This window comes from Narcine bancroftii, chromosome 4 (genome assembly GCF_036971445.1).
Source record: "Narcine bancroftii isolate sNarBan1 chromosome 4, sNarBan1.hap1, whole genome shotgun sequence".
Classification (NCBI taxonomy): Eukaryota; Metazoa; Chordata; class Chondrichthyes; order Torpediniformes; family Narcinidae; genus Narcine; species Narcine bancroftii.
The window spans coordinates 106,475,103-106,496,716 of record NC_091472.1 but is presented as its reverse complement, the minus strand read 5'-3'; the positions used below and the strand labels follow the sequence as shown (position 1 = coordinate 106,496,716).

The window sequence follows — 21,614 nt, the reverse complement described above, 5'->3', positions numbered from 1 at the left end:
CCTGTATCATCTTAAGGAATCCCTATGCCATAGGTGCTCTGTGATTATTAAGAGATTCCTTAAGGTGGTATGTGAGTAGGAAAAAAAGGTTGAGAACCACTGCTCTCTATACCTGTTACTGAAATATTTTACTTGAGAAAAATTATCATTGGCCCATTTCCTTTGGAGTTATGAAATTGTGCACATAACAACAGTGGGTTTCAAACTTTTTCTTCCCACTTGTATATCACCTTAAATAATCCCTTAATAATAACAGAGCTCCTAAGGCATTGGGATTACTTAAGAGGTATGTGAGTAGAAAGAAAAAGGTTGAAAACCACTGATCTAGAGTCAGGTTTACAAATATTCAGGGTTTTTTTTAAAATCCTCAATACATCAAAAACACAGCAAGTTATTCCAGATCAGAATGATTTATTGCCCATTACAGTAAAAACCATATACAGGTATTAATTGGAACAAACTTTTGACGGCACTTCAAATTATGAAGTCTATGGAAATGTTAATTTGTAATGTTTTCCCCATTGAAACTATGTTCTTTTAATGTTTCTATAAGAGATATTCACCTTATATTAAAGTGAAAATTCCAACATTACCAATATCAATTCATTAGATGGTATTTTTTCATGAATTTTAATGATCTCCCATGACTCTGTTCAAAAAAAAATTAACTTCCATCTCCAGTAAACCTGAATAATATCCAACTGCACCCATGCAATTGAACATCTAGCATTGAAAGAAGCTGTCAACATTGTTTTTCTACACTATCAAATATGTCTATTACACTAACCTTTATTAATTATATACAAAAAAAATAGAATATGTACACAGTACATCTTAAGACTGGCTGTTATCTGCAAGGGGAAATAATAAATATTTCCTGCTAATGCTTTGGCTCTTGAGCCTACAAGGTAAATAGAGATTGGCAGGTCTCAAAATTTATTTACATATGAAACACTGAGACAGATTTTTCATCCAAGAAAAATATTTAAAATTACCTTGCAATTTTCCTCAAACTACTCATCTTGAAATTGTGCACTGCCTAAGAACCACAGCATAAAGCTATTCAATATCTTCAGGCCTAACTGGGTGAAGAAGTGGTATTATTGATTTCTTCTCTTTATCTCTTGATAGGGCTTTTCTCATATCTGTTAAAAATGAAAAGTAATCAGGGTTAAGTCACTAAAATATGCAAACCTTAAATTATATTCAACATTTTTTTAATACAAATGCAATATATGGTATCTCTAGGATGTAACTCATGAAATGTCCTTCCAGTAATTATCAGTTAAACTATGGTGTCATTACTGGAATAAAGTAATACAGCATGGAAATGGGCCCTTTGGCCCAACTTCCCCACACCAATCGAAATGGCCCATATCCCTCTAAACCTATTCTCTTTTCTTTTAAAATATCTTTGAGTTTAATTAAAAAAACATAGACCTATTAATCCAATACATGGGCTGAAATACAAGACAGATAATTTGCACTTCTCAAATCCATTTTATCAAAAGAAAAAAAAGGAAAACCACTCCCACTAAACAAAATTACCTAATATAGATAGGAAACAAAAGACAACACTGCTCAGGAGCATCCAAACACCCTAATTCTTTAAATTATGGTAATAATCCACACTTGTAAAAATTCACCTTCACATCTTTAACATTATATCTGATTTTTTTTCTAAATTTACGAAGAACATAACCTTCTGTAACCACTGAATACGAGTAGGTGGAGTACTGTCTTTCCATTTCATCAAAATTACCCATCTCGTTATCAATGAGGTAAAGGGATTTTCCACGGATTTCTGAAGTAAATATTCTTGATTTACTTTTAGATTTTCAATTTTTTCATAGAAGCCTAATATTAATTACAGTATGATTCCGATTATCTGAAATGGTCGAGACAGGGCCTATTTCAGATAGTTTTTTTTTGGAGAACTGGTTAAAAAAAAAATTAAAACAGCCCAGTAGCAACAGCAAATCACTTGTATCAATGTTTAAACAACAAACCACAAGGGAAGACTTTTTAAGCATTAAAATAATGTTTAATTCTCACCAAAAAAAAAATGCTGGCCACGCCAATCACCAACACTTCCACACTGAGACGCTGCTCCTGCCCGGGAGCTCGAGGTCCCCGGTCAGTTTGGCCCCCAAAAAATTTTGGATGAACTGAGGATTTCTGATATTCCCATTTATCAAAAAAAATTTTAAATTTCAGATAACAGGATTTTGGAGAATCCAATTTCAGGTCATCAGAGTTGTACTGTATTTATAATAATTTGATGGACTTGAGAATAGCTTCCGCTAGTTAAGATCAAGAGTGATTGGGAGCATGACTTGGATTTGTCACCTAATGAGGTCTGGGATACTGTTCCAAATTTGATTAATGGATCCTCCTTCCGTGTGCAGCATTGTTGCAATTCAAAGTAGTGCACAGAATACATATTTCAAAAGTTAAGCTATCTCACTTTTATTCTGATATTGATCCATTATGTGATAAGTGTAAAATTTTCAAGGCTTTATTAATACATCCAATTTGGGAAGAAAATTTTTGGAAAAATGATTTTAAAAATATCAGTCATTTTTAGAATCATGCCCCATAATTGTTTTTTCTCAAGAGGAAATACTATTGACTCCATCTCTAAACCTATTCTATCCATGTATCTGCCCAATTTTTTTCATAAACCAGCCCTTTTCATCCAGTTACCACTTCCTGTGTAAAGTTATCCCTTAGGTTCCTATTAAAACTAGTGAAACACAAGGGTCTGCAGAGGCTGTGATTGTAGGACGAACACAGAAATGCTGGAGTAACTCAGCAGGACTCACAATGTCCATAGCAGGTAAAGAATAAAAAGCTGGCAGGGGCCTGAATTAAGTGGGGAGAAGGTAAAAAGTGCAGGAGCACAAACCAACAGAAAAAAGGTGTTAATTAGATATGTTAATGGAAGGGGAGGGGGGTGGAGGCGTGTTGATTCTGCGAGTGCAGAGCTAAAGGTAACAGAAACTGGAGAAATTGATGTTAATGCCATTCAGTTGGGAGATGGCCAGATGGAATGAGTTGTGGTTCCTCCAGTTTGCTGGTCGTCTCAATCTGGCAGTACATGAGACCAGGGTCAGGCATGTCAGCAAGAGAATGAGGTAAGGAATTGAAATGGGTGACCACTGGGAGATTCGGCTATTGTGGTGGACAGAGCCAAGGTGCTCAATGAAGTGATCTAGTCTGCATCCAGTTTCTCCGATCTTGTTTGTACCTGTACTCTTTATATTCCTCAAGCACCTCATTTATTTCCTACTCTCTATACCAGTTGTACACATCTCTCTTCCCCTGAACCAAATTCCCAATATCCCTTGAAAACCAAAGCTCCCTATATTTTCTAACCTTTCCTTTAATCCTCACAGGGACTTACCAACTCTGTACTCTCAGAATTTCCCCTTTGAATATCCTCCATTTATCTGTTGCATCCTTCCCAGAAAAAAAATTGTCCTAATTCACACCTTCTAAATCCTTTTGCATCTCCTCAAAATTAGCTTTGTTCCAATCAAGAATCTCAACCTTAGACCCACTCCTATCTTTCTCCATTATTAACCTAAATTTAATAGTATTATGATCAGTAGACCCAAAGTCTTCCTCAACACAAACCTGTCACCTGACTTATCTCATTCCTTAATAGGAGATCCCTCACTAGTCAGTTCTTCTATGTATTGATTTAGAAAACTTTCCTGAACACATTTGACAAATGCCAGCCCATCAGCCCTTTTACCGTATGGGTGTCCCAGTCAATTTGGAAAGTTAAAATCTACAATCATCACCTTATGTTTACCACACATGTATTGCTGTCTCCTTACAAATTTGCTCCTCTAATTCCCTCTGTCCATTAGTACACCCCCATTAGTGTTTTCATGCCTTTCCCATTCCTAACTTCCACCCAAATAGCCTCACTGGATGAGCCCTCCAATCTATCCTGCCATAGCACCGCTGTTATGTTTTCTCTAACAAGCAATGTGACTTCTCTACCTTTTATCCCCCCTGATCTATCACGCTTCAAGCAACAGAATCCTGGAATATTTAGCAGGCAATCATGCCCTTCCTGCAACCAAGTTTCACTGATGGCTACCATATCATATTTCTATGTGTCCATGCTCTAAACTCATCCACCTTTCTTACAATGCTCCTTGCATTGAAATAGATACACCTGAGAGAATGTCCCCCACATACACTCCTTACATACACTTTTTACTACCCCCTCACCCTCATGAATTTTAACATTCTGATTCCTCTCTCCCTTCGAATCTAGTTGTCCTTCTACCCTAATCTCTGTATTCTCAATCTGATTTCCACCCCCAACAGATCTAGCAAAACTGCTTGCCAGGATATTAGTCCAGTTCAGGTGCAGCTCATCTTTTTTGTAGAGGTCAGACTTTTCCCAGAAGCGATCCCAATGATCCACAAATCTGAACTCCTGCTCCCTGCACCAACTATTTAGTCATTCATTCATCTGCCACATCTTCCTATTCCTACCTTCTCTAGCGTGTGGTACATGCAGCAATCCTGAGATTACCTCCCTCAAGGTCCTGCTTTTTATCTTCTTTCCTAACTCCATATATTCTTCCTTCAGGACCTCATCTCCACTTCTACCTATGTCATTGGTATCCACATGGACCACAACATCTGGCAGATCGCCCTCCCCCTCCAGAATGCTGTGCACTTGATCAGAGATGTCCCTGGCACCTGGGAGGCAACATACCATCTAGGAGCCTTGATCTCATCCAGCAAACCTCCTTTCCACTTGTCTAACCAACGTTCCCAATTACTATCTCTCTCCTCTTCTCTCCCCCCCCCCCCCCCTTTCCCTTCTGAGCCAGGAGCCAGCCTCTGCCCCAGAAACATGACCACCTCGACTTGTACACCTTTGAGATCATCCCTAATTCTCCTGTGCTCCAAGGAATAAAGCCCAAGCCTGCTCAGGCCACTAATTCTTGGCAACCTCCTTCTTAATCTTCTCTGTGCCCTTTCCAGCTTTGTAAAATCATTCCAATAGCATGGTGACCAGAACTGAACACAATACTCCAAATGGGGTCTCATACAACTGAAACATGGCCTCCCAACTTCTATATTTAATACTCTGGTGAAGGCCAAAAGCTTTTTTGACCACCTTATCTACCTCCACCCCTAGATCCTTCTGCTCTACAACACTCCCTGATTCTTACCACTCACTGTGTTGGTCCTATTCACTGTAGATCTCCAAAAATGCATCATCTCATATTTTTCTATTAAATTCCTCTGCCCAACTGATTAAGATCCTGCTGCAATCTTTGGCAACAGTCTTCACTATCTATAATACGACACTATTGCATCATCTGTAAATTTGCTAATCACGCCATGTGTTTTCATCTAAATCATCAATTATAGATGACCAACAGCAGTGGGTCTGGCATGGTATCCTGTAGCACACAACCAGTCACAGGTCTCCAGTCTGAAAAACAGCCTTCTACCATCACTGTCTGTTTTCTACCATTAATTTTCTGCCCATTCTGCTATCTTACCTTGGATACCACTGACCTTTTACATATGTAACTCAAAAATTCACAGCATAGGATTTCAAAGTAATCAACACAAACCCAACATGATCTACCAAAAATCACAAATTTTGGGTAAACTTAAAGAAAGTTATAATCATACCATAAGCATCTTCATCAGGTTCTCCATTGCTCGCTGAATAGTACTCTATCACAGTCCTGTAGACACTGTAGCCAAGCTGTTTGTACATGTTGACTGCCACTTGATTCGATACTCGTACAAACAGATCCACAAAGAATCCACCTTTTCTATAGAAGACAACACAATGTTCATCTATCCCTGATGAAATATGCTATATAGAATAGCTAAAATAGTTACCAACCTTTCAGATATCTCCTCCAGCAGTTCCATCAGTTTAGCTGCGAGCCCCAAACGTCTAAATTCTGGAGCTACAGATAATGCCGTTACATGTCCATGCCATTCTTCTCTTGCCACTGATCCTTCAGCTTTCCCCATTACTTAAAATAAGACACAATCAGAAGGTACTTTACAGTCATCAAATATTTATGCTGAGTGCAAAGCAGCTGCATTTAATAATCACATTGCCTCAAGGTGCATACAGAGTCCCTGATAAAGGAAGGTTTTTTTGAACTTAAACACAAGCAGTGCTGGAAATACTCAACAGGACAGGCAGGATCTGTGGAAAGAGAAAGTGAGTTAATGTTTCGGGTCAAAATAGTTTGACAGTGTTTGGTCCCAAAATGTTCATTCTGCTTCTCTTTCCATGGTTGTTGCCTGACCTATTGTTTCTAATATTTATGTTTTTGTTTAAAATTTCCATAATTTTCAGTTTTTAAAGCTTTGTCTTGTGCTGAAAAGGTTGTATCTTAGAGGGATCCAAACTGACCCTGAAAGTCTTCGCATGCCTCTCCAGACAGACAGCAGGATTTCAAAAATTTGCATTCAACACTGCTGACCTATTTTGCTTCATCAAAACATTTTCTGCATTTAAAAATAAATTGCTAGTTTTTCACATATTTAAATAAGAATTTTTAACCCGTTTCAAGCTTATACAGTTGCTTCCAACAGAAGTTTGGTCTTAAGACTTCCATCTTTTATAGGAAATATGTATGTTTGGGTATGGTACAATGAGGCATATTTGCTCCAATATCAATTGCACCACAACATGTAGTTATTATAGGTGCCTAACCTTTTATCCGGGATCATTGGGACCTGACACCTGCCGTTGTTCAGAATCTTCTGGATTTTGGAATCATTTTGATTTCTGTCCCTTTAAGTCCGTAAGAGTTGTGCTGCCATCTCCGCCCCCTCACCCGAGTCACGCTGCCGTCTCTCTCTCTCCCCCAGCCCTGTGCTGTACCAGGGGCAGGAGAATGGTCCCTTTTTCGGTTCCCCTGTGCTGGCGCTGGTAAAGCGGTTTCAACTGCACGGGGGATTGTGTAGCGATAACGGCCATTGAGGCGCCGCTGGACAGGCATCAGTATAGGTGATTTGGAAGCGCTTATAAAGTAGCGAAACACAATGGAATACAGGGGAGTTGATCTAGGGTCACGTCAGATCATGTTTGGTGCCAAACAACATCTTTGATGAGCAGATTTCATCTACTGAAAAAAAGTGCCGGTTTTTGGAGGTTTCCATTTCTGGATACAAAGTTAGGCACTTGTACTGCCATTTTCTAATTAAAAAGCATCACGTTTTTAATTAGATTAGTTTCCAATTATGTTCAGACACACAAACACATTTTAATTAAATTTTAAATTTAGACATACAGCCCATGCCACCCAAATACCCCAATTAACTTACAACCCCCTATGTTTTGAAGGGTGGGAGAAAACCTGAGTGCCTGGAGGAAACTTGCAAACTCCTTAAAGAGAGCACTGGTGCTGTAAACCTGCTATGCTAACTGTGCCACCCAAATTTTTAAAAGGGCATGGAATTTGTACATAAAGCAATTAATATTTTTGAAAGTTGTTACATCTGGGTTCTAATTAACTTTGAATAAATTTCTCAATTAAAATACTGATCACTTATTAAATGATCTTTTCTCACCCAGCTTGATTCCCATCTGATAGGGAAAACAGAGATTTTCACTTTGCAATACCCATCATGGCACCTTCTCATGCAATCACTGTAGATGCAACACCCGCATTCTTACCATCAGAGACAACAAACACTTATTCCAGCTAAAGTTATGTTTCAGTTACACTTCGTCAAACTTAGAGGTCAGAAACTAAATGCAGATTGACAACAGTTTATAGAACACCTCCATTGATTCTGCAAGGGGGTCCTGAGCTTTCAACTCCCTGACACTTTTAATCTTCATTCCACTCCCATTCCTGCTTCTTGTATCATTTCAATGAAATCTAATATTAACTCAAGGAACAGAATATCATTTTCTGACATTGCATGTTAGAACCATCATGATGTAATAATTAATTCAATAATTTCAGATAGCCAGTCTGCAGAACTGTTTAGTTCTGATGAAAGGCCATATTCTCAGGATTTCTCACTGAGCATTCCCAGTGTTCTCCTTTTGTTCAAAATTTCAAATTTCAAATTGAACTTTTGTTCAAACTGCTGCTCTTGCATGGATTATTTTTCTCACTTCCTTTATCTCGTTTTTATGTCCTATGGGTCAAATCAGCTCCTAATATCAAATACTCCCTTCTCTGCTGGCAAGAACACCTTCTGTTTCATTCAATCACTCTTGGCCCCCAACTTACCCCAGATTTTTTATATTCCCTTCGCCATGGCTTAAATCATGTTTGACTTTTGACTATTCTTACTTGTAATGAATAGTCAGCAATCTGAAACATTAACAATTTCTCTCTCTCTATGGATACTACCTGACCTATTGATTATGTCCAGCATTTTCTGTTTTCATGAAGTTTTCACTATCTTTTTTTGAGCATAAAGTTGTCATATAAAAGAAACGATAGCAAATGGGAGGAAGATTGGGCCAATAGTAAATAGTCAGTTTGAAACTGGCATCTCTAGTAATAATAAAGTGACAAGTATAAAGAAGTCCTTGGAACTGAATAGTTAAGGAGTGCTCTGCATGAAGCTGAAAATGATCAGATTAAAGAAATAAAAGCATTAATGGAAACATGGCAATGGAAAGTGAGTGTTATCTTTCACTGAAAAGCCTCTGTATTGCATTAAAAAAATGATAAAACAGGACCAGGGCAAATTCATGTGTTTTACATAAGCCTTTATCATAATTTGTATTGACAATGTACTGTTTCATAGAACTGCAGTGATTACAATATGTGGTTCAGGCTTATGTTAATAAAGTAAAATTCTGAAATTAATCCAGAATGTAATACATATCCAAAACATTGTCAGACATGATTAAGATGCTCCAGAATTACAATGCTTACAATATTAGTAAGTTATTTTTCCCTTCAAATTTCTGATTTTTTGCCTTTATATATACACTTTATCCTAAAATATGGCACAACAATGTGAATGCAATACTTGGAGAGTGCTGGAGGGGTGAAATGGGCAGTTACATAACATGAAAATTCTCCATAACACATTCACAGAAGTGTCACAGAAATGGAATATTACTCCATGCTAAGTCCAGGTATTTAATGGTTTACCTGACTTCTGTTAAAGGTACACAGAAACAATTAATAAAAGCAACAATTAAGCCAAAAGAACACTCTTGGAGACTTCCTTGTAAAAACTAATGGAGACAAGATAGACTATTATAAAAAGTCTAATGAACCAGGTCAAGAATTTCAATTAAATACAGAAAACAATTATAGCCAATATTAAAATATAAACTTGAAAATTAAGGTTTTCTAATGAAATTATAGTGCATTTAAAATAAACACTGATTTCTTACTGTATCCCATCAACTCTCCTCCAGGAGCTTCGGCAACAATAAAATACTCCGGCCAATGAGCCAAATACTGGAGGTAGAAGGGGATCCCATACTGTGCATGACTTAAGGAAAATACACTAACAAGTCTGCAGTTTTTAAATTAGCATCCAATATAAAACAGCTCCACTTTTAGTAGTAGACACAAAAGAAAAACTGCATTTTTCAATCAGCTCTTCAACTGTTTCATTTATCTAGCTATAAACTTAAAATGATTACAAAGAGTATGCGAATTTCTGGATTTTGTCCAAAATTCATGATCCCTTGATGGCACTGAAAATAATACAGCATCTCTACACAAAATAGTGTTTCCTTGCCTGGCTATCATGAGGCCAAATAAATTGAAACATGATTCTGCTGTTCATTTTGAAAAGGTTTAGTAAGAGGATGGTCACGAGGATCATCACCCTTGTAAGGTCATCAGAGATGACAAGAGGCAATACTAGAGTCCTAGGCAAACCTCACAGACACCTGTTAATTGTGACAAGGCAATGCCATGCCATTACAGGCGACAGAGAGAAGTCTGGCAGAATTCCAGGCAGCAAAGCATTCTTATGTTCCCTTTGAACAGAAGGTCAAGTTGACGTTAATCACAACAGCTTATTTTTTTTTGTAAGTGGGTTTTTTTTTTCTCAAATATATTATTAACTTTATTAATTCTTCACTCTTTATTTTGGGGGGGGAAAAGGGGGGGTTGGACTAATTTGAGTTGGGTTATTAATGTGTAATAATTATTGGGGAGGGTATAGTTTATTTAGATTACTGATACTGTTTTGTAATTTTATTATTTTATTCTTATTTTTTTTTAATGTAATCCTATATGTTATTCATGTTATAAAATCTTAAATAAAGTTTAAAAAAAAATCACAACAGCTTAGGTGCATCTACTTGCACGGTTACCAGCACAGACATGAGATTGGCCTGAGAGTGAACCCGTGGGAAACAACTGGCCCTGGCCACTTCTTGAGAACCTGCGTGGATCTAAACTAAAAAAAATTAAAAAGAAAGAGTACAAGAGGAATTAATGGGACAGAAAAGCTTAGTTGCCAAGAATATTAAGATGGAGATGGATAGATTATTTAGATATTAAGGGAATCATGATCCAAGGGATTAGTTGGGATTGTGGCACAAGTTAAAAACCATCCATAATCTTACTGAATGGTGGACTATTCTTGCTTCTGATTCTTATGTTCTCATCTCAGAGAACTAAATAAGACTAAATGAATAGCAGAACAGAATGATGTAACAGAATAGGAGAATTTTATTTTTTCCAAATAGCACTAACTTTTGTTGATTCATCAGAAGTCCTGCTATCATGAAGTAAATAGAGTTCACCAATTTAATTTGTGTTATGTACATCAACAAGCAACCTAAAGGATTTGATATGTTTGGGCATATTCCAAATCTGAACTGTCTTACTTTTGAGAAAAGAAATGCATGTTCAGTCTAGTATCCTTCCTCTCAAGAATCAATGGATTATTTTGCTGTTAATAAGGATACAGTTTCTGTAAGTGGATCCAAATTTCTGCAAAATAAAAACAAATGACAAATTACTCACAAATTACAGTTGATTTAGTGGAGTGGAGTATTAGATTAATGAAATATATATTTTCTCTAAAGAAACTTCCAAAAAGGTGATGTATGGCTTTTAGTCAATGGGGAAAACTATGTCGTTTGAAATTATAGGTATCACTGGAAACAAACTTTGTCAGAACTTATGGCAACTGAAGTGTCATAATCAGGATTATTGCCCCAGGTAATGTGGATGATACCAAAATCCCACTACAGTGGTATGTTTTTTTGAAGCGAGTCAGTTATATTCTGGTCAGCCACTGGTTGATGTTTACACATGCCTTTCATGTGGGATTTACAAGAAGAAATTCAAATGCTTTTAGCATCCCCAAATTTACAATACATCCTGTACTTGAAAAAGCAGGATGCAATTTTTATGCACCTCCTTAGTACACACGTACAAGAACTAGAAACAAGGTTTAATCACATACTACATTAAGACTTCTGAGAAGCTGTGAATGGTTTATTTGTGGAATCAAATGCTAATGGATGTTATTTTAGCCAGTTGTAACATCTATAGCCAGCAGCATATTCCAGTAGTTGGCAGTTATTGAAATGAAAGCAATAATAAGCATATCTTCTTATACCTTGTCATCATGAATTTCGGGAGAAATTGCCTGTGTAAAAATTCAATTAAAGGCCTAGGTAATATACACAAACAGGTAATTTATCCATCTCAAAATCAGCTTAATTATTGCTGGTGTTAAATAGGCAATGGTGCCTTAACATTCCACATAATAAGATCTATAAAGAAGAAATAGAGAGGCATCTGGAGCAAAATGTATCTATCAGGCAGACAGATCAGCGTGGATTCACCAAAGGCAGGTCCTGTTTGACAAACTTACTGGAGTTCTTTGAGGAAATAATGAGGACAGCACAGGTACACAATCCTTTATCCAGAACCCTTAGGAGACTGTGTGTTCCAAATTTCAGATTTTTCTGGATTTCAGAAAGCCAGATTTAAGCCCACTCGAATTGTGCTGCCGTATCCACCCCAACCCCCTTCCATTCACACTGTCATCTCTCCCCCCCCCCCCCACTTGTCTGCCCGACTCGCGCTGCCAGTCTCTCCCTCTCGCCCGCCCAAATCACGCTGCCGTCTTTCTCCCCACTTGCCGCTTTTTGGAGATTTCTGGATTTTAGATGTCCAGATAAAGGATTGTGTACTTATAGAGGGAGCAGATGAATGTTGTTTACCTGGACTTCCAGATGGCATTCTATAAGATGCACATAAAAGACCTATTGTGATCATCAGGGAAGGATGCATAGAGTTGGGGTGATTTATTAGAATGGATAGATTACTTAACCAATAGAAAGCAGAGTTGAGATACAGTGGTTCAAAAACAGTGCTGAGCGGTGTGCCACAGGGGTCACTGTTGGGCCCACAACTGTTCATGATATATATTAATGATCCAGAAGTGGAAACCGAGTATAATGTATCCAAGTTTGCTGATCACACTAAATTAAGCGGAAAAGCAAATTGTGCAGAAGATAGAGAATCTGCAGAGAGATAGGATAAGTGGCTGGGCATGGGTCTGGCAGATGGAATACAATGGTGGTAAATATGAAGTTATCTACTTTGAAAGGAAAAATGGAAGATCATATTATTTAAATGGCAAGCAATTGCAGCATGCTGCCATGCAGAAGGACTTGGGTGTGTTTGAGTATTAATCGCAAAAGATTGGTCTGCAGGTGTAGCAGGCTATCAAGAAGGCAAAGGCAAATGGATTGTAGGCCTTCATTGTCAGAGGGATTGAATTTAGGAGCAGGGAGGTTATGCTGCAACTACACATACTGGTGAGGCCACATCTGAAGTTCTGCATACAGTTCTGGTCTCAATACGTGAGGAAGGATGTACTGGTTTTGGAAGCAGTCCAGAGGAGGTTCACTGCGTTGATTCCAGAGATGAGGGGGTTAGCCTATGAAGAGAGACTAAGTTGTCTGGGACTGTTCTTGCTGGAATTTAGAAGAATGTGAGGGAATCTTAAAGAAACATACAAAATTATGAAAGGCATAGATAAGATAGAGGTAGGAAAGCTGCTTCCATTGGTAGGGAAGACTAGAACTAGGGGACATGGTCTCAAGATTCAGGGTAATATATTTAGCACAGAGATGAGGAGGAACTGCTTTTCCCAGAGGGTGGTGAATATATAGAATTCACTGCCCATTGGAGCAGTGCAGGCTAACTCAGTAAATATATTTAAGACAAGGTTGGAGAGATTCCACCATGATCTCATTGAATGGTGGAGCGGGCTCGAAAGAAAAATGGCTTACCCCTGTTCCTATTTCTTATGTAAATATAAGCTTGTTTGCCTGAAACACTGTTACCCACATTATGTACATATTTTGTATCCATCTCGAGAAACTGCTTGTCTGATTCTGCATTATTCAGAGATTATTTGTGTCACAATTATGGCGACAAAGTGGTAAATGAAATATTACTGACTAGAGCCATTAACTTTTCTGCTATCTTCACTAATGCTACATGACTTGCTGATTATTTCTAGCATTGCTTTGACTGCATCCAGAATGCAGGTTTGATCTTAATTAAGGAAGGATGTAGTGCAGAGAGGGTTTATAAGACAAGCGTCCAGAATTAGCAGGTAGTCACGATGAAAAGCTGGACAACGAGGCCCATATTTATTGGATGTAGAAGAATGGGTGAACTTTATTGAAATATACAAGATCCTAGATAGCCTTGACAAGGCAGACATCTAGACAATCTACAACTAGGATGTGATCTTTTTAAAAATAAGGGGTTGCTTTTTTTTGAAAGTCAGGGAAAACAGAGATTTGGGGTATTTTTAAAGCAGGGGAGATAAAGACTCGAGAAACAGGGAGGTTCTTTACTGCATACAGACAGGAATGCAGAGTTTAAGTTTACAATCACGTTATTGATCATCTTATTGAATGGCAGAGCAGTCTCGAGAAGCCAAATATTCTCCTCCTGCTCCAAATTCCCACATTTGTAAACATATACATCTGCAGCTTTCTTGGTACATTTAATAAGTGACCTCCAGAGAGAATGTGGCATACTCCTTCCACTCATCCTACACTCTCACTTCACTGCCTTTCCTGTTGTCCAGCTCAATGGAAAGACTCTCAAAATATACTATTCCCTTTCTGAGTGGAAAGAGAAACAAACCTACTTAATTTCTCCATGTTGCTTTCATTCACACTACCTCCAAACATGCCACTCAAGTCCAGAATTCAGAAAACTGTCTATACCTCCCATTGCCTCAGAGAAGTTATAATATCAAAGGAGCCATCCCACCCCTTACAATACTCTTCTCTGTTCCATTGGGAAGAAGATACACAGGTTTGAAAATATAAACCTCTGGATTCAAGCTCATCAGATTCTTCATCTCTCAGAACTCCCAGGGTTCTTAACTCAGCCTGTGACATCACAGGCACCAGACTTCACTCCACTGAGGACATCTACATGAGACGGTGTTTTAGAAAAGCAGCCTCTATTCTCAAAGACCTCCATCACCACCTAGGCCATGCCCTCTTCACCTTGCTACCATCAGGAAAAAGATAGAGGAGCCTAAAGACGAACACAAGGACAACTCCTTCCCCTCTGTAACAGATTCCTGAATGATCAATTCACCAAAGACACTGCCTTACTTTTTGTGCACTATTATTTTCACCTTTTTTTGATAGTAATGTTGTAAGATGGTTATTATATGAATCTTTGCCCTTTGATTGCTGCTGCAAAACACTGAACTTCATAACAATAAATTCTGATTCTGATTGTGAAATGGCTTTTGCCTAAAAAGACAGCCAACATCATAAAGGATCCCCATCACCCTGGCCACAACCTCTTCTCGCTGCTAACTTTGGTTAGAAGATACAGAAGCCTGAAGTCCAGTGCCTCTAGGTTCAAAAACAAAAATAAATTTAAAAAATGGCACTGGTAAATACAGCAACTTTCTGTGGGCTGCAGAAATCCTAACTACCCATTCTTTTGAATAATCACATTCTAAACTACTTTCACTGCAATTAGCAGCATGCAGTTCTCTTCCCAAGGGACTGCTGAACCGCATCAAGAATCTTCAGATCTCCTGAACGACAACTGAGTCAGGAATGGGCCAACTGGAATGCGGAGCTCTTAAAGGACTAGGCCACCACCAAGGTCAAGGCAGAAAATGTGGTGCGAGGGCCAGAATTCAAACCAGACTGAAGCACAGGAGACTGAGACCTTATCTACCAACCAAAGTTACTGGCCAATGTTCAGTAATTAGAAAATAAAATTGACAACCTCAGGGTAAGGCTTCTTTATCAGACAGGTGAGACAAATTTTATTTGCTTGCTGCAACGAGACCTGGCTAACAGAGAAACATCAGATCCAACCAGAGGGTTTCAGACAGGTTGGTAACTCAGATTCTGGCAAGGAGAGGGGGGGTGTCTCAATTGCAGACCCTTCTATCTACCCTGAGAGTTCTCATCGGTGATTCTCACCAGAGTTCGTATCCTTCCCAATGCCGATTACAAAACAGGAACTCACAGAACTACATGATTTGGTCAGTAAACAAGAGATGAATCTACCGCTATGTGCTACAAATCAGTCAGCAACTTTAACAAAGCCTGTTTGGTGATGTTCAGAGTGTTGGTGAGGCCAAGTTTGGAGTATTGTATGCCGTTCTGGTTTCCAAATTATAGGAAGGATATCAATAAGGTAGAGAGAGTGAAAAGAAGTTTGACGAAAATGTTGCCTGGATTGCAGTATTTTGAATACGTAGAAAGATTGAGTGGACTGGGACTTCATTCATTGGAGCGTAGAGGGTTGAGCGGGGATTTGATAGAGGTATTTAAAATTATCAAGGGAATAGATAGAGTAGGCTCTTTCCCCTAAGGGGAGCAGAGATTGGAACAAGGGGTCATAAGTTAAGGGGAAAAACTTGAGAAGTAATACAAGAGGATGCTTCTTCACTCTGAGTGGAATGATCTACTGGAAGAAGTTGCGCCAGGGTCAATTCTGTCATTTAAGATGGATTCTCCACTGGCCACCGTGACAGAGGTGCACCAAAGAAAAGGTACAAGGACTGCCTAAAGAAATCTCTTGGTGTCTGCCACATTGACCACCGACAGTGGGCTGATAACGCCTCAAACCGTGCATCTTGGCGCCTCACAGTTTGGCGGGCAGCAACCTCCTTTGAAGAAGACCGCAGAGCCCACCTCACTGACAAAAGGCAAAGGAGGAAAAACCCAACACCCAACCCCAACCAACCAATTTTCCCCTGCAACCGCTGCAACCGTGTCTGCCTGTCCCGCATCGGACTTGTCAGCCACAAACGAGCCTGCAGCTGACGTGGACTTTTTACCCCCTCCATAAATCTTCGTCCGCGAAGCCAAGCCAAAGAAAAAGAAGAAAATATGAGTACATGGATGTGAGGGGGTGGGAGGGTTATGGGCAAGGGAAGTAAGTAGGTGGAACTCGTGGAGTTTCACGAAAATCGGTGCTTTAGGTGCCATAAGCAAGTTGGCTCTTTCTTGCACTCGACTTGATTATGTGAAACCTTTCTGGGATAGAATCAAGGAACTTATTAAAATTTAAACTTTCACTTGATCCTAAGGTATTTTTATTGGGTTATATGAAGAAATTGAGTTTAGAATTAAAATTAGATGAGTTTCAAATTGCTCTTTGAGATTAGCTTTAGCTGTGGCTAGAAAATGACGAGTATTCAATGGTGGCATTCAGAAAGGAGGTCTTGTATTCCATTAGAAAAGATAACGTATAATACAAGCCTCGTCTACCAGTGGAAATATTAAACAGGCAGAATACTATTCATAGTCTGAAAATGAGAGGTTATCCATATAAAAGAGATTAGGAAGAACTTCTTTAGCCAGAGGGTCGTGAATGTGTGGAACTCACTGCGGCATACAGCAGTGGAAGCCAGATCACTGGGAGTATTTTAAAAAGAATGACAAATATCTCATTAGTGAGGGCGTCAAGGGATTATGGGGGAAAGGCCAAAAATGAGAACTAGTGTAGAGTAGCTTAGTGTAGATTTATGGAACAGACTCGATGGGCCTAGTGGCCTGGTTCTGTTCCTTTGTCTGTGATGACAAAATCCTGCCCAACTATCATCAGCCTGCTGTACCAGAGGTCCCAGCACACTCGATCACTGCTACACCAAGATAAGGAAAGTCTATTGTTTCCCGAGAAAGCATTTTGGCAAGTTGAATCACCTGGTGATGCTCCTTCTACCTGCATACAGACAGAAGGTTAAAAAAAAGGGAGGGTCCAAAGATGAGGATAGGAAGCTGAAGACAGGTTACAGGATTGCCTAAATTTAGTAGATTGGGTGGTGTTCAAGGACTCAGTTGAGGATCTGAATATTTACACCAGAGCCATAAGGGACTTTATTAGAACAGCTGTGGATTAGTGTATCCCCATCAAATTGTTCAGGGATATAGTTCTGGTCTCAATACTTGAGGAAGGATGTACTGGTTTTGGAAGCTGTCCAGAGGAGGTTCACCAGGTTGATTCCAGAGATGAGGGGGTTAGCCTATGAGGAGAGACTAAGTTGTCTGGGACTGTTCTTGCTGGAATTTAGAAGAATGTGAGGGAATCTTAAAGAAACATACAAAATTATGAAAGGCATAGATAAGATAGAGGTAGGAAAGCTGCTTCCATTGGTAGGGAAGTCTAGAACTAGGGGACATGGTCTCAAGATTCAGGGTAATATATTTAGCACAGAGTTGAGGAGGAACTGCTTTTCCCAGAGGGTGGTGAATATATGGAATTCACTGCCCATTGGAGCAGTGCAGGCTAACTCAGTAAATATATTTAAGACGACGTTGGATAGATTCCGCCATGATCTTGTTGAATGGTGGAGCAGAATATAAAAGGTTAGATTACACAAAATCTAAGAAAAGATATCAGCATGGAAAGAAAATTGGCTTCACTGAAGAAAGAATGTGATGGTGGAAGCTTGTTTTTCAGACTAGAGGCCGATATTGAGTAGTGTGCCAGAGGGTTGGGGAGTAGGCCCATTTATATTTATATCAATACATTTGTCATTTATATTGACAATTTTAATGAAAATGTACATGGCATGATTAGCAAGTTTAATGCACAGAATTGCTGGAGAAACTCAGTAGGTCACACAGCACCCATAGGAAGCAAAGATAGATAACCAATGTTTCATGCCTGACCCCTTCATCAAAATATGATTTTCAAATTTGTGGATGATACTAAAGTCTCTGATATTGTAGACAGTGAAGATGGCTGTCAAATTGTTGCAGGATCTTGAGAGGTTAGGCAGGTCGGCAAAGGAATGGTTACAGAGAAATGGGAGATCTATCGACAGTAGGACCTACACAATAAATGGTAAGGATCTAGGAAATGTTGTCGAGCAGTGGGATTCATAATACCCTGCAAGTGGTGTCAGAAGTAGATAAGATGGTTTTAAAAAAGACTTTGGCACATTGGCCTTTTGTCATTCAGAATATTGAATTGGGGGGTTATGTTGTCGTTATACAAGACATTGGTTATTTGAACAATTGTGACTGGCCTACAGGAAATATGTTCTCAAGCTGGAGCAGGAACAGAAAAAAAAATTAGGAGGATGTTGCCAGGCTCTTAGCAGAAGGGAGAGATTATTCCTCCTTTCCCATCGCCTGCTTTTTGCCCAGACCTTGACGAAGCGCCCAGGCCCTTCACATCTCTCGACCTGTTTAACTCTGCACAGATACTTGCATCGGACCAGGGAGCACAGCCATCACTGGACCCACCCGGTGTTGCTCTAACCCCCACCTCGGCCTCTCGGTTACAGCGCGGGCAAAGCCATGCGGCGCCACAAATCCGGGCATCGCCTTCACGCTACGCTTTACTCACATGTTGTTGAAACGAAAAAGATCATCGCAACAAAACGCGCGCAGCGACGTCATGCCGGCACTGGAGAAGCTCGACCGGACCCCTTCGCCCCGAACCGCCGGTCTCAGGCGCAAAATACGGCGGGACGAAGCCGACCTGAAGTGTCTGACGTCGGCCGGGAGGCGGGGCGACGTTCCCGCGGAGCGCGCGCCGGGCCGAAGGGTGACCCTCCCCTCCGCGAGGAGCTCGCGGCCTGCTCCCGAGGTTTGCGGGCAGTGCGCACGCCCGGTTGGGAAGGGGGTGAGCCGAAGGGGGGCGCGCGGGAGCAACAGATTCGGCACAGTTGGACCTCAGGCAATGTGCATGAGCGTGAACTCTAAATAGACTTTGTTAGCGATAAATTAAGAAAACCGTTCAAAGTCGCTTCCCACCTTTAGTGTGGTGTGCATGCATTCCTATTTAGCAGCATTACCACCACAAACAACTTTCGTGGGTTTCACACTCCGCCGACTTTATTTTCCGACGAGCTGCTTTAACAGACGACCACCAACAACCCTTCAGATGTCACTTCCTGTTCTGCCCGCGTGCTGGGAAATGTAGTTCTCCGTGGCCCTCGCGGAACAACACAGTGGTACCTTGTCCTGCCTCCCTCCTCCATTGGTGGAGGCGCTTCCCCTCAGCAATGACCAGTGACCGAAGGACTCGAGACGCGGCCCTTCCCCGCTGCGTCTGTACTCCTGCAGTCTGGAGTGTGCCAGTCAGCAGCAATCCCTCGCCGACATCTTGGTGGCTGGAGGACCAACAAGTTTCGAATCAGATTTATTATCATGAACAGGTGTCGTGAAATGTGTTGTTTTGCAGCAGCAGTATTGTGGAGGAACCCAACACCCATCCCCAACCAACCAATTTTCCCCTGCAACCGCTGCAATCGTGTCTGCCTGTCCCGCATCGGACTGGTCAGCCACAAACGAGCCTGCAGCTGACGTGGACTTTTTACCCCCTCCATAAATCTTCGTCCGCGAAGCCAAGCCAAAGATTGTGCTGAACAAGGCGCAAATTGCATTTTTGTAAATAACAGCATGTTTTAAAACGTGCAAAAAAAGAGGTAGTGTCCATAGGTTCAATGACAGTTCAGATGTCTGTTGGCAGAGGGGAAGATGCTGTTTTTGTAACGTTCAGTGTGTCTCTTCAGGCTCCTGTACCTCCTCCCTGCTGGTAGCAGCGAGAAAATGGCCTGGGTGGTGAGGATTCTTAAGAATAGAAACTGCTTTCTTAAGGCACTGCCTCAAGTGGATAATGCTGGCAAGTTTACAACCTTCTTGCCCTGGGCATTGGCACTCCCATACTATACAGTGATGCAATCAATCTCCACAGTAAATCTGCAGAAATGTGAAAGTCTTTGGTGACATACCAAATCTCCTCAAACTCCAAACAGAATATAGTCTTCATGAATGCATAAACATGATGGTCCCAGGACAGGTCTTCCGAGATGTTGGCACCCAGGAATCTGAAGTTTCTAACCCTCCACTGCTCACCCCTTATGACTATTTTTTTTTCCTATTGGCTTCCCCTTCCTGAAATCCACAATCATTTCCTTAAATGTTGAACTGGAGTTGAGGGCAAGGTTGTTGTTTTGATACCACTCAACTAACCAGCTGATGATTCTCACACTTGCATGCTTCCTCATTGCTATCTATGATTTTGCCAGCAACTATGGTGTCCTCAGCAAATTTGAAGATGGCATTTGAATTGTACCAAGCCAAACAATCATGGGTGTAGAGAGAGTAAAGAAAGCAGTGGGCTAAGCATGCATCCTTGAGGTGCGCCTGTGTTGATTGTCAGTAAGGGGGAGGTTGTTACTGATCTGCACTGACTGTGGTCTTCTGATGAGGAAATCAAAGGGGAGGTACAGATGCCAAAGTTTTGAAGCTGAGGGGATGATGATGATGTTGAAAGCTGAGCTATAATCGATGAAAAGCACCCTGATGGGGGTATTGCTGTTGTCCAGGTGATCTAGTGCGTTTCGGACGGACCAAAGGGCATCTTTCACCAAGCTGATGGTCTTCCAGCAGTTCTGGATAATTGATTCTGTGCGTGTTCCTGGAAAAAAGCCCATAAATCAGAGAGTCCTCTGTCATGCTGCTGCTTGGGATGAAAAGTGGCATGGTCCCTTGCATCCTTCTTCACACACTTATAGCAAATCTGCTTTCGGCAAAGAAATGGATGGCACTCCACTGGAGTCATCTCAGGGACAACATGTGTTGTGGGTGATGTTCCAGTTGATCTGGAAAGATTTGACCGGGAGGACACGTATTACTGCCAGCCAGGCCAAGTCCTGGAACTTATTTGTGAGCACTGGCAATGAGGCATTTTGCCAGATGACCTGGACGGTCTGCTCAGGGAATCACCACACCGTGTCATCGAGTACTAGTCTCCCGCTATTTGCAAGTTGTTCCGTGCTGTCCATGGCCAGATGGCTTTGTGGTTAAAGGTGTATGGTAAAACTTTTTCAAGAAGGATATGTTTGTGGCAAAGAGTAGCTGAGTGGGACATTGAACAGCAACGGGGCTAGGTTCATCCTTCACAACACCTGGGGCAGGTAGAACTCAGCACAGAGGCACTTGGTACCCACGTACTTTGGTTCCATGCACAGTCTGATACAGCTGTGGTGATATGTAATTACATCACTAGGTCACCAGGGGTCATCCCAGTGACCTTGTATATAAAGCAGTCCAGAGCTACAGTCTCGCCTTCCAGGTTCATCTTGCAGAGAGACAAGACCTCTTAGTGTATATA

At 40.5% G+C, this 21,614-nt stretch overlaps 1 protein-coding gene across 2 annotated transcripts; it reads right to left on the bottom strand.

The window, feature by feature from the left end:
* Nucleotides 1-391: 391 nt before the first annotated feature.
* On the bottom strand, nt 392-19,104 carry naa20 (N-alpha-acetyltransferase 20, NatB catalytic subunit). 2 transcript variants are annotated; one of them, XM_069932369.1, is made up of 6 exons: nt 18,840-19,104; nt 10,925-10,949; nt 9,389-9,479; nt 5,900-6,035; nt 5,680-5,825; nt 392-1,145 (listed from the first exon to the last, which is right to left on the bottom strand). In XM_069932369.1, exons 1-6 carry the CDS (start codon nt 18,890-18,892, stop codon nt 1,060-1,062), a joined length of 537 nt encoding a protein of 178 aa, XP_069788470.1. In that variant the 5' UTR covers nt 18,893-19,104; the 3' UTR covers nt 392-1,059. The 2 variants fall into 2 exon arrangements, with proteins under 2 accessions (XP_069788470.1, XP_069788472.1); XM_069932371.1 differs by lacking the exons at nt 10,925-10,949; nt 18,840-19,104 and adding an exon at nt 10,844-10,921 and having other exon boundaries at nt 9,389-9,489.
* Between the last annotated feature and the right edge of the window lie 2,510 nt (nt 19,105-21,614).